Below are 14,114 nucleotides of genomic sequence, written 5' to 3' on the forward strand. Positions count from 1 at the left end.
CCTTAGATGTTTACATATTGTTTCATGAGAGACATGCAATTTCACGAGCGTGTTGCCTTGGGTTAGGCTCAACAATAGTCTTCAGAGAATCAGTATCAATTTCAACATGTCGGCCCCCGCCATCACAGTTTTTAAGGTAAAGACACCTGAACGAAAATTGTTGAACCATCGTTGACACTTACGAACGATCAAAACGTTTCCGTAAACTTTTTTGATATTCTTTGTGGCTACAGAGGCGTTGGTTCTCTTCTTGTATTCAAACAGCATTACATGCCGAATGTGTGTCTCTTAGTGTGCCATTACTATAAGGGATTATAGTATAATAAACTTTACACATTATATAGGCCACACTAACGTGACGTTTAGGCAGTTCGTTTAAATATTATAAGTGATGTACGTTTTCTTGGGGGTGGTTAAGGAAAGTGTTCTAAAACGCGACATGAATTTCTTGACGACCTAGTGTAATGAAGACAAAGTTGACATCACCTAACAGTAATGTTGTTTGTAACTAATACGAAGTTCCAAATTTTGAATCAATGTACGCTCAGCCTGTTATGCAATTCTTCTGTAGCAAAGTTTTCAAGCTATTAACATTAGTACAATCTCCGTAACCATTTACTGGTTGATTACACAGTAGGCTTGTATATGAACATGAGTTACTCTGAAGAGTTGCCCTGATTCTCATGGATGTATATTCATCTCTCAGTAGTATAAAAATCAAATTTACTAAACTTAGAGCAATATTTGTTATGAAACTAGCTAATCCCGCTACGAAGTTTTGCCATCTAAGTTCGTCATTGTTTTAAATAAAGAAAGAGAGTAAGTGAACTGGGATAACTTGTGCCTGAGGGCACACGAGGGTTACTAAAGATGAATAAACCTCATAACCGTAAAGGCCGGATTCGTGGGTGATTAAGCAATCCTAAAATTTATTGAAGCAAGTGCTGCTAAGCACCCTGAAACTTTGTAAAATATACACCCATCACCTCTAATAATTTGGAAATTGGCGCTAATGCTCGTAACCATAGTATGTTCAACTTCAATTAGGTAACCACTCCAAATCGTATGACTCGTGGAAAATAACTACAGAAACAGTGAATGAATACAAAATGCAAGAACTGTAACAAACTCTGAAGTAGGTACATGAAACTAGTGCTAATGGTAACAGATGCCTCAAAGCAGAAGGACCAAACTTTAAAAAGAAAAAAGGGTTAAGTGACTCAGGGTGTGCTCTTTTTTGTGGTATATGATAATCTAGTAGAGATCTTGCCAATCGCCTAGCTGTAGTTACCTCAAGAACAATAAGATATACATTAACATGAAGGGGTTTCAACGGAATTTTTTTTTGCTCAAAAACTATTGCTTATTGTTTATAATATAAACAAACAAAAAGACTGAATGGGACACAAGACTTCAGACAATGGGATGAGCAAACTTTAAGGAACACACTTCTTGCAGATGAACCTAAATTCAAGCGTTTCGGCAACAATGAACAATATTTTGTTAAGTGGCAGAGAGGAGAAAAGTATTCCAGTCAACGAACAACATTTAAAGTGAAGTATAATGGGGGATCGATACAAGTGTGGCCTGCATCTCAGCCAATAATGTCAGAGGTCTACATAAAATTGATGGAACCCTGACTTCTGAGAGGTACAAGGAAATTTTTATCCATCATACCATTCCCTCACAAACAAGACCTTTTGAGCAGGAATTCCTCTTCCAGAAAGGAAGAGACCGCAAGCATGCAGCAATTGTGATGAAATAATAACTGGAAAGAAAAAGAAGCTGATGGAACACTTGTAACCTTGACTTAGCCACAGAGACAAAGCGAACTCCCTATATTGGTTGGGGCATGCATGACATTATGTTTTTATTTTTGCTCTCTTTACATAGTATATTCAAATGAACCAATTGTGAGTTTTACTACCTTTTGTTGATTTTTTTTCAGTATTTTGGTTGTCTAAAATTTGTTGCAACAAGAAATTATTCATTTTCCACCTGGGATTTCCCTAAAAAGAGGAATAAAATTTTTTCTGACCGAATTCACAGAAGCTTGTGTTTGTACTGACAAATGGAATATGTGGAGGGAGAGGAACAGCATTCTCTGGCACCCTCCACCCCACTCCTTCGCTCCATCTCTGCTTGGCCTGCACAAAGAACTGAAATAAATATTAATATTGTATGGGCTTATGTGAAAACTGAAAAGATCAAAATTCCAACCAACTTGACTGAATTGTACGGAGTAATACAGGTCAACTGAAACAATATTTCACAATTATACATTAGTAAACTTATGCAATAATGTATTGTAGTAATGATAAAATGGACATTTAGTTGCAATTAAGCATTGTTTATGACTCTTCTATGCACATCATCTGTGTGTTTTCATAAGTATTTCCAATACTGTATTACTATTCATTTAGTTTGCTATATTCCACATGGTTCCTAGGAGTATAAATATCAGACATACCAATTTTCCGCTATGGTAAACAAAGAGGTAATAATTTGATGACGAGGAACCCACTTTGAGACTAATAATAGTTATATAATTATCAGGTACCCGATGATGAGAAAACCTTGTCGAAAGTTGTACATTTGCTGTTATGTTAAACTTATATTAAAGTTTTTCTTCATTACCCATTATTAAAGGGATAATAAGCTTGAATTACAGGTAAGCTAACATAGCTAACTGAACAAAATTAGATAAGTAAACTGCCTGCAATTAAATATTTTCTGTTGTGAATGGTTCAAACTAGACTGAAGATTAAGTACAATAATGTGATATGCTAATTATGCACATAATTTTATTACACAGGTACCCATTTTGCATAATCATTTTCATCTTAACTTTCAATAGAATGTAACAAACCCTAATAGCAATACTGCTTGAGCAGTATATATATTGATACATAATTATTCTCATATTTTATGTCCTCTTGGGATATATATTCTTGTTTAACCAGTTTTTGGTACATTTCTAATGGATTCTTAGAAAATCTGGTAGATATTTATTTTGTGACCGTATGTATAAGATAAGGTAATGACGTACCCTCCTTGAACATTACCTTTCTAATAGTCAAGTATTTGGTAATTCATTGCTCTAATCGATTGCCTTTCTGATAGTCAAGTATTTGGTAATTCATTGCTCTAATCGATTGCCTTTCTAATAGTCAAGTATTTGGTAATTCATTGCTCTAATCGATTGCCTTTCTAATAGTCAAGTATTTGGTAATTCATTGCTCTAAACGATTGCCAATTAGAGCAATGAATTACCAAATACTTGACTATTAGAAAGGCAATCGATTAGAGCAATGAATTACCAAATACTTGACTGTTAGAAAGGCAATCGATTAGAGCAATGAATTACCAAATACTTGACTATTAGAAAGGCAATCGATTAGAGCAATGAATTACCAAATACTTGACCATCAGAAAGGCAATCGATTAGAGCAATGAATTACCAAATACTTGACTATTAGAAGCTATTTTTGTTTGCATGACAGATTGATAAGCTTCAGCTGTAGTAAGCTTTTTGGATGCATCAATATATCAATTCATTATTTTCAATTTTCACCTTCTAATGGAATGCAGTCTTTTAGTCTACATGTAGGTTGATTACATTCTGGTACTATAGACAAAAAATACTTGTAATATTTTCCACAGATACCTGTTTTGTCTCATTATCTCAATACTACTAGCCAATTTCTATGCAATGCGTTTTTTGCCTATAAAAAACTGTAGGATACAAAAAAAGTTCAACACATAGGTTTCTTCTTCAACATTACTACTCCATTTGTTACCATCTCTTTGAAGAAAGTGAGTTACCTCACTCAAGCATTACCATATAACATAAGATGTACACATGTTAAAAGAAGATAATTACACGAGCCAAAACTTGTCATTGTAGTTACTCATCTTCTTCATTTGACCTTAATCCCATCCAGATTTGGGGTCGACTGCTCGAGTATTTTGCATTATTTGCCAAGGAGTTTTATACTTAGGTGGCTGGCCTTGACAGCAACCCTAAAGGACAAGCATGTATGGTGACATGGATTTGAGAATGCCAGTCGAGCACCCTAACCACCAGGCCCTTACTTAGTTACTGATATAGATTATTAACATATAGCTCACAGTTAACTTGCTACAGGAGAACTGTATAACAAAATGACCATATGAAATAAATGGTAAGAAAATACAGTAGTTTTAAAATTTTGTGGTTATGTGTAGTTCATTTTCTCAGTCCCATCAATCCTTTGAAGTTTTTGTTTTCTCGCTTTATGATCTAAGAAATCAATTCTTTTATTTGACGTTTTACTGGTTACAATTAAGTTAAAAACAGTTTTAAGAAAAATGGCACCATTTATTATTTTACCAAGAAAAAAAAAAGTGTATATAACATTTTGAAGAAACTAGCACAAATGTAATAAAAAACAAAAGTTATGGTTATAGAAAACAGTGGATGTAACAAAAAAGAAAATAATCACAACACTGTCCCAAAATATTGAGATAAACATACTTTAACATAAGGATTGAATAAGAAGAAACACAAATACATGCAGTATATAATGCTTTGTTTTTCCTCATATGGTTATATATATCAAACTTCTAGTTGCACAGTATTAAGTTCTGCTGATGAAAATCTTATTATGATTTCTGCAAATAAAAAGCTGCATTATTTTAAAACAACAAATATGTAGTAACTAAATTTTCTGTCATGTTTTCCAATTCTAATGAACTTCTGTATTAAGTTAAAAATAACAATATACCAATTTATCTGCAGTTAAGAAGTTTTCTGAATCTATAGATCTGTTATTAAATGCAAGCATCCAAATTAGTTACAGACAGCATTAACATCTGTTTGAACATCATTAGTGTCAAAATATGAGGCATAACTATCAATAAATTTTAATACAATTTTGAGCACAATGCTTGTAACATTACAGCAGTTGAACTTCAATCATACAGTCATAATGAGGAATTACTCTTTACATAATTCACTGATAATTAACAAGTTATTATACAATGCTGCATTACGCAAAAGGAAAAATAGTGTGGTATACATACCACACATCCGACAACAACAACAAAAACAAGCTTACTAACTGACAACACTGGCTTTTGATCAAATCATTGATTGCTACTCTAACAAGGTCAATATATTTGTGATTCTTGAATTCTAATACATGATCATAACTAACCAAAACAAAAGCTATGAAAAAATATGCTGCAATAATGAAATTAAAATAAAAGATTTTGTTTGATGATTAAGTACATTACAAGAAGTTAATGAAATGCATATTATGAAATATTTTTTAAAGTTTTTCAGTAATGATATGATATTGAAGATTATGTACATGTAAAAAGTGCACCATACAAATCTCATATTGATCACCATCAACCCAAAGAAGGACAGACAAACCTCATATTGATCATTATCAACCATGAGAAAGAGCTAATTGGCCTCCACATGAGAGGGTTCCAGAAGTAAACTAAATAACAGAGGTGCACACTTTAGCCAGTGAGGTCAATGTAAAAACAAAATCATCAAAGTGTTATAATGAAATGCTGTTGAAGGAAACACAGTCAAGTTTTTCTTCTTAAAAAGTTAACGTAAAACAGAAATGAATTCCTAGCTTTTAGCCTATGTTTGGAAACACTACCTACCACATATAGTTTTTGCCTATCTATGAAAAGAATTTGTACAGACAAAATAATATTAATAATTTTGTACCCTGACCTAAACTTCATTGTACGTTGATAAGAGTCACTACTTCTCAATTTGGCTTTCACAAATCATGATACGGGATATATATATATATTTAAAAAAAATTAATTTTAAATCTTCGAGATTTATATCTTCTTTATGAACAATTAAGAATGAAGTAGAGATGTAGTGGAATTTCTTTAATTGTTCTACAACCAAATGAATGCACTTTCTTGTATTTCCAGAGCTGGAATTGTATAACAACACTAATATATTCACTATGCACTGATAACATTATAATTCAGCAGTCCTACAGCTGCTTTATTAAAATGAAAGTGTTCTTCCAAGTGAAAGGAAGCACTGAGATGTGTCATTAAATCCAGAGATTAATTGGACTACCGAAGCCAAACAATTCTGAACAATCCACAGAAGAGGCAGAGATCAAGAAATCTGTTTTCATTTATTGAATTCTACTGTTGAGAATTAGCTGGAGACAATGGAGGAAGATGTCCCTAATAATAATAAAAAAAAAACTGTGCTAAGCAGGATTATGTATACACATATATATCCTTACCACTAATTATATCCATAATAATGAAATTTCAGTCACACATGCACTGATCGTTATGTGTATGTGTGTGTGTGTATATAGACATTATATGTATATCTGTATGGCTGCAGTTGGTGTGGTACTCTACGAAACATTAGAATTTTAAGTTTGTTTTCTTCTTAAGAACAAATAATAGAAACTATTATGATTTTTGCAATGAATACTCTTACTTTTATATAAGGTTTTCAACAGATGGAGTGAGTTGTGACAGGCCCAAGATTCCCTAGAAAACAATGTTTATTCTTAAAAAAAATTTTCCTTTGATGCACAGCTAGATAAAAAATTGGCTATGCATAGCACAGTGAATCAGTGAAAGTATTACACACACTCTCAGTACGTTACTTTCTTTCTATCCCAAATTTAACTTTATAAGTAATCAAAAATATTTGCAAGTGATCTTCCTAACAAAACCACCATAACCATTCTTCAAAAATTCATGATAAAATACACAACGTACTGAATTGTAGGGGAGTGGTCTTAAAAATAGATTTATTATATTACCTTTATCATTAAAAACACATTATAATCATTCACAATTCTCCTGAGAGAGAGAGAGAATTAAGTATGTGATATATGAACTTTATGCTAGGCACTGTTCAATAATTTAAGTCTTTTTAATTTAGAGGTAAAAAATTTCTATACTTTTATTAGTTTTTTGACATAAGAATGTTAGAAAGAAACAAATTTTTATAAATTAAAATATGCTGTGTTTTAGCCTATTTCTTCCCTTTAAAAAAAATATCAAATAGACATGAACAAGACGTGTTAAAACAATAAATAAACTCATCAAACTATGGAATACAAAATTTAAAATAGATAATGATTTTAACATTCCTGATAAACATGAGTGTAACTTAATACTTCAAATACTTTTATGCTGTTCTTAATGATGAAAATTACCATGTACATGTTCCAAATATTCAAAGAGTATGCCTGATCTCGTAAATATCACATGTATATTAATGATTTTACTCAGAAAAATATCTTTCCTGTCTTAATTTTTGTTGTTGTTAATTTTACACTATATATAAAGGAAAGACTACGAATCAAATTTTAAATGACTTACTGGCAGAGAAGTAGACATTTGATGGTGAGACAAAGGGTCTAATCCTGCTGATGGGTGATGAAGTCCATGCACTGCTAACTTTGGGCTTTCCTCACTCTTTTCTTCTTCTCTCCTTTTTAGACAAGCTGCCTTGGGGTTAAGGTTTCTTTCTGAAATAATGAAATGGAAAAGATAAACTATATATATATTGGTTTTTACATTAAATGAGTAACAACTTGTTGAATGGTTCCTTAATTACTTTTTATTAACTCGCTTAAGTTCATAAAAAAAAATCCTTTTTTAGTTATTTCTCTCTTATACCATAAGAACTTTATAAATTTAATTTGCTACTTAAAATTCAGTTAATTCCTTACATTTGTTTCATGTTTCCATTACAGATTATTATATATTTGTTAAGAAATCTTTAGATTGACAGGCAACAGCATCTGCAGTTAAGTGTGATTTAATCACTTTTGTTGTATCTTAAAAGCATTACTGCTTTGCCATTTTTAAAAAGTCAACTTAGACCATTCCAACAAGTTTCTGCTACTGCACAAACAGGATTATATCTATTCTATTAGCTGCTATTAGTTCAGCTCAGTTGATGTGATCTGGTGACAAAAGAAAGGCCACACAAAGAGAGCGACTTGGCAAAAAAAAGAAAAAAAGATCTGTACAGATATTTGTATGCATCTCTCATTCTAACTCCATAATGGATTAATGTGAGGAATGAAAAAGTTTGTAGTCAAAAATGATTTTAATCACTTGTGTCTCTGATAATTACAAAAACATAAATGGTAAATCCTGGTTTTAGTCTATTTTACATATGGTAACTGATGAACAGGTAAGCAAGTATTCTGTGTTGCCATCTCATTAAACTAGTTATATTTCAGATGGTTGTACTGTTAGTACATTGTATGTGAGACTTCAAAGTTTTTAAAAGATAAACTTTTAACCATTACCATTTTATGATAAAATAGAATCCAACTCATTTTCTTTATTACTAAATGTGTTTCTAGCAAAAATTAAACATTTCAACAAAGTACTTGAATACAAAGATAAATCCCTACCTAGATGAACAGTTTTATATATCTATTCTTTAAAAATAGATTAAATGTTAACCACCAGATATTTCAGATTTAAAGTTTTACATAATACACAATTTCAAATTCAAATCGAGATAAAAAACATTTGATTATGAAGTAATTGTTATCAAGGACATCCTTAAAGTCTCAGTTAGTCTCTACAGTTTTCATAACTTCTTTTTTACAGTTTGAAAAATTCAAACAATCTTAAAACATTGATCTCTTGTTAATAATGTCTTGCTTAGTCATTATGCTAGTGTAAAAATGTTCAGCACTCTCTACTCTGTAATAACCTTCAACCTAACTTTCTGTTTTGTTTAATATATTTCAGTTCTAAATTCCAAAGAATCAAACTTTCAATATCTTAACTCTATCACAACAGGCTCGTGTATCTTACATAACCTTGTAACCATCATGTAACAATGGTGGTATACATACTATGACTCTAAAAGTACTTAATTACCTTCATGAAATTTGGCAAGCTGTCAGTGAAGTTTAAAAGTCTTTTGTAGACAAAAAATCAGCATTGTTATTCAAGTATTTTTACTAAAACCTTGTAATTATATGTTGTCAAAGTGTTGACTGCTTCAAGTGTAAAGTGATTTTCATGCTAAGATTAAAAATACTTTTCTTCATCTGAAAATTTTCAAATTTCACTTGAATTATCTCTAAAAAAACTTCCTAAATAAATATTAAATGTTTTTTTTCCAGAAAACTTCACATTTCATGTGCTATTTGTATAATATATCTCTATACAGAGTTCACTGACTTCGTAACCACCATAAAAAAAATTAGAAAATAATTCTAAATTACTCTTTTTTTTATATTTAATTTTATTGCCTTTGGAACCATGTATAACTAATAACCCTGCCACACAAGTTGTAAGTCACTTGGGAATGTGTAGCTCACATTACCATATCAAATTATGTAATGCATAGGTTATTCAAGAGCGGCTGGTAAACACACCTTGTGAAGAATATGTATTATTATTACTATTATTCTTTATTTTACCTAATCTAACCTACTAAGTTTATAATTTTTACATTTTAGTTACTTTTATAATAACAAATAAAGAATACACATGAAAAACAAGAAATATAGTACTTACCCAGGTCTTCTATTTTTGCTGTCAACAGTTGATGAAACTTAACCCTACTTTTTATACTAATGGTAGGTACTACTGCAATAAGTAATTAAAAAAACAACTAAATAGTACACCTAAGAACACAGAATAATAACATGTAAAAAATCAGACAATGTCCTATAACGAAAAAGTTTATAATTTTTACATTTTAGTCACTTTTATAACAACAAATAAAGAACAGACATGAAAAACAAGAAATATAGTACTTAACCGGGTCTTATATTTTTGCTGTCAACTGTTGATGAAACTTAACTCTACATTTTTATACTAATGGTACTACTGCAATAAGTAATTTTTTTTAAAAATTAAATAGTGCACCAAGGAATACAGAATAATAACATGTAAAAACCAGACAATGTCCTATAACTATGATACTTATTCTGGCTTTCTAACTATGCGATAAAAGCTGTTAAAATTCAGCTAATTTCCTGTGGGAATAAAGTTTGAACTGGAAGTGAAATAGATAATTTTCTTTACAGAAAACAATGTGATATAATATGTCATTTCATTGATTAAAACTTTGACATTTTTATTGGTTATAAATAATATAATCTTAAACATCAGAGAAAACTACTGGCAATTTGTGAAAGAGGATGTGACAGGTGGACATGGCAGGAGGGGTCTGATTTTCTAGTTTATTGCCTCTAAAACCAAATAAGATTGAAGGCTATAAAATTATGCTTTGCTTGAGTAATAAGTATATCGTAATGAGTAATTTATGCTAAATTCTATAATTTTTGGAGGGATGGTAAATAAGTTAGAGAAGAAGGAAGAGATAGAGAGCAAATGTCAGAGTTCTCATACTAGGGGAGATTGAGGATTTAAAAAAAATATTTCAGTATAAAACTAAGAACTTAAAAATGAAATAATATTAACATTTGGTTTGTTAATTATATTTTGATGCCAAATTTATTCATATACATTGAACGTAACTGTGTAAAAGTTTGTGAGATGCGCTTGACCTACCTGATATGAAAGGGTTAATTTTGATCTTTGATTTCATCTATTAGTTTTCAAATATTTTCAGTATAAAAAGTTAAAATATTCTACTGAAGTTTTTATAAATATTCTCTTTCACTTCATTTGACACCCATCAAATAATACTCACTTCTAACTTGTTGCTCTAAACTTGTGATAACCTCTATGGCTTGATGAAGCACACTCAGTTTGGTTTGAGATTTAAATGAAACTCACCTCTAACTTGTTGCTCTAAACTTGTGATAACCTCTATGGCTTGATGAAGCACACTCAATTTGGTTTGAGATTTAAATGAAACTCACTTCTAACTTGTTGCTCTAAACTTGTGATAGTCTCTACAGCTTGATGAAGCACACTCAGTTTGGTTTGAGATTTAAATGAAACTCACCTCTAACTTGTTGCTCTAAACTTGTGATAACCTCTACGGCTTGATGAAGCACACTCAGTTTGGTTTGAGATTTATCCGTTTTCAAATGCATCATACACATTCGTCCCAATTCTTTAAATGCTTCATTGATATCTCGGACACGAATTCTAAGGATGGAAAATTAATCATCCAAATAAGTATGTATAGTTATGTAAGAATTTACAACTACAACGTTTAAAAAAATAATAATTACGTGATTTCCAAACATTTATTAATATTTTATTTTCATACATATGGTTAAGTTCATGAAGAAATTGCAGGGAATAAGAAAATACTGAAGTGAGTTATGTTCATTCTATCAACTTCCACATTACTGGTGTTATAAATAAACAACCAAGATACAGCATAATAGCTCAGAATCAGATACAAGCTCCTCAGAAAAATGAATTTAAAAAATACAGAAAAACATTATTACTTTGAATTATATTCTCACAATATTAGTTATGAGCTAATTGATGAACTGAAGCATTAAAAGACAGAAGCTCCAAACTTTATATTAAGACTGAACAAAGACTAAATCCTGAATTCCTTGGTCAAATATATACCAAGCTCCAATTCAAGTTCTTTTCAAAGGTTATCTAAAACAGTGGTTCTGAACCTTTTTCCAACTGAGAACCAACTAGTTCCAATCCCACAATTTCATGGATTGCTTTGCACAATATCAACTTTTTAAAGAACTTTTATATTACATTGTAAAACCTCCAGTAGCTACATTTTAAAACACACATTTTTTACCCAACCATACTGCAAATCAGCTGAAACCTCCCTGTGGATTAGTACCGGTGTATGTTCTAGTAGTTTGGAACTAGTGGTTTAAGATCAACTACTATTCAATCTGATGACCCTTATACATGTTGGCAAGTGATCATTAATTCTGATCACAATGATTCTTTTGGATGTTTCCATTCATTCTGAACATTATAATACATCTGGAAGTTTGGATTAATTCTGAACATACTGATACTTATGGAAATTACAACTTATTCTGAACACAGTTATATGGAATTGTTTGGAAGTTTACACTCAATCTCAATACACTGATACTGAGATTTCTGGATATTCAAATTGACTCTCAACTGATACTGAGATGCCTCGAAATTCACATTCATTCTGAGCACATTAATGCTCAAATCTGGGATTTTTCATTTTTCCTGAACAACTGATACATATATGTTAGGAAGTTAAGTATTTGTGAAAGTTTCATGTGTTTCCAAAAGTTAAGCAAAGTTTGGCAAAATTGAAAGTTTATTCTTAATTAACTGAAAAATGTTCTTACCTTTTTTTAGTAGACCTAAGCATTCCGTAAACATAAACTCTCTAATTTTCATGAATAAAATTTTCACACTGATGCTGCCTCAAAAATTTTTTACCTTGTCACATTTGGATACTTGGTTAAACAGTAAAATAAATTTAGGTACAAGTTTTTTTGATATCTATCATAAATACAGATGTTTTGACATTTGGCACAATATAAAAGAATAAGTTACCAAAAATATGTATCATGCACACATCTATATAAATTAATCATTTAAACTTAAAGCATCCACAGAGTTTTGTATCATAATTTTCCTACTTGCTGTCTTTTAAGCACAGGTTATCTATTGTAGTTATAGTATTCAAATCATTCCACTGAGAAACTATTACTGCATACAATTTACTTATTATATTACAGCATATGCTTAAACAATGCAAGTACTAATGAATATAATATTTGATTGTTGTAGGTCTTAGAATCTTTAAGCAAATAGTTGTTATTAAATTGGAATGCAAATTCTAAAAAAAGTATTGTTAAAGAACCCTGCTAATATGCCACTTAAAGTTCATCCATTAATACTTTCCAATTAATCTAACCAAATTACAAAGAAATATGGATGGAAAATTTGGCTTATGTAAACTTATTTGATATTCAATTTAATTTGATTATCAAATCATTTTGTGGTTATGTTAATTATTGTTTTCACAATATAGCTCCTATTGGTTATACATACAGCTTTAACTAACCTTTCCCTAGCATTATTAGCTTGCCTCCTTTCTTTTTCTCTCTCTGCTTTAACTTCTGCATGATCATCTTCATCAGTAGACCTACAGTAATATTCAATTTCATTTTTTATCCTTTACATGAAATTCATATGCTTAGAAATAAAACCTTGGTAAATATAAAATGCAAAAATTAATTTTCAGGAAATATTTATACTGTAAAGCAAAGGATGCTATAGATTAAATAGTGTAACTTAAAATGAGTACTTTTATAAAATAAAATTATTATACATATTTCAAAAAACAAAACTGTACCTTCTGAGACATACCATGTACTTTTATCACAAAACAAGGTGAAAGTAAAATAAACAATAAATAAGCCACAGTTTTCATCAAATGATCCATATGATATTTCTTTAAACATTAATACTGTTCAGTGGGTAAAGAAAAAATGATTTTTATGCAATTATTTAATGAAAAATCACAAAATCCTACATTTCACACATTACATACAAGACTAGAAGGTGTTTAATTCAAGCTTAGTGAATACAAATAAATAAATTTTAATCTTTTACAGAAAGGTCACGGGTGAAAGGCCATGTCATCGCGTTTGTTGACTCACATTCAAAATTTTATTGCACTACTATTTCTTGAATTTATGTCAATAAGTTTGGTATCAAACTGTAGTTTATAATTCAAAGTTTAGTATTGTACCTTACTCAGGTTCTTAATTAATATTTAAATATTAAAAAACACAGTTAAACATCGTTTTTGTGTGTCACATAGTATGTTGAATGCAGCACTGGTTCAAATGAGATGTTTGTGATGTCAGAATACTAAGTCTATAGTTTCGTACGAATTAGGAACTCAAATTACCAAAACTGACAAGCTATAATATAAAATAAGAGCCTCTTATCTTTTTAATTTGCTAAGATATTGCTCATGTAATAAATCAAATACAGTGGCACCCATTTTTGGAAATGCTCCCTTATATACATTTAGTTCTATATATGACATGAATAACCAATCAGAAGCTCAGAATGTATGCCTAGTGGCTTTCTCAGCCATTATCACATGTTTGAATGCCATTTCTTTCTTTCAAACCAGGATTTCAATAAGGTAGGTTGTGTCTTTAGTCTGCTCA

At 30.6% G+C, this 14,114-nt stretch overlaps 1 protein-coding gene across 7 annotated transcripts in view; it reads right to left on the bottom strand.

Annotated features, from left to right (window-relative positions):
- Positions 1-5,889: 5,889 nt before the first annotated feature.
- LOC106459450 (transcription factor 12-like) overlaps positions 5,890-14,114 on the bottom strand; it is a 132,499-nt gene continuing 124,274 nt past the window's right edge. For 5 of the 7 annotated variants that reach the window (XM_022385946.1, XM_022385952.1, XM_022385949.1 and 2 more), the window contains 5 exons: positions 12,995-13,075; positions 10,955-11,100; positions 7,381-7,529; positions 6,485-6,537; positions 5,890-6,216 (listed from right to left, as the gene is read on the bottom strand). In XM_022385946.1, coding sequence (XP_022241654.1) covers positions 6,487-6,537; positions 7,381-7,529; positions 10,955-11,100; positions 12,995-13,075 — 427 coding nt within the window. In that variant the 3' untranslated portion in view covers positions 5,890-6,216; positions 6,485-6,486. Of the gene's footprint in view, positions 6,217-6,484; positions 6,538-7,380; positions 7,530-10,782; positions 10,814-10,954; positions 11,101-12,994; positions 13,076-14,114 lie in introns of all 7 variants that reach the window. The other 2 variants (XM_022385947.1, XM_022385948.1) reach the window with 2 other exon arrangements.

The sequence above is a fragment of the Limulus polyphemus genome, unplaced genomic scaffold (assembly GCF_000517525.1).
Source record: "Limulus polyphemus unplaced genomic scaffold, Limulus_polyphemus-2.1.2 Scaffold611, whole genome shotgun sequence".
Lineage (NCBI taxonomy): Eukaryota > Metazoa > Arthropoda > Merostomata > Xiphosura > Limulidae > Limulus > Limulus polyphemus.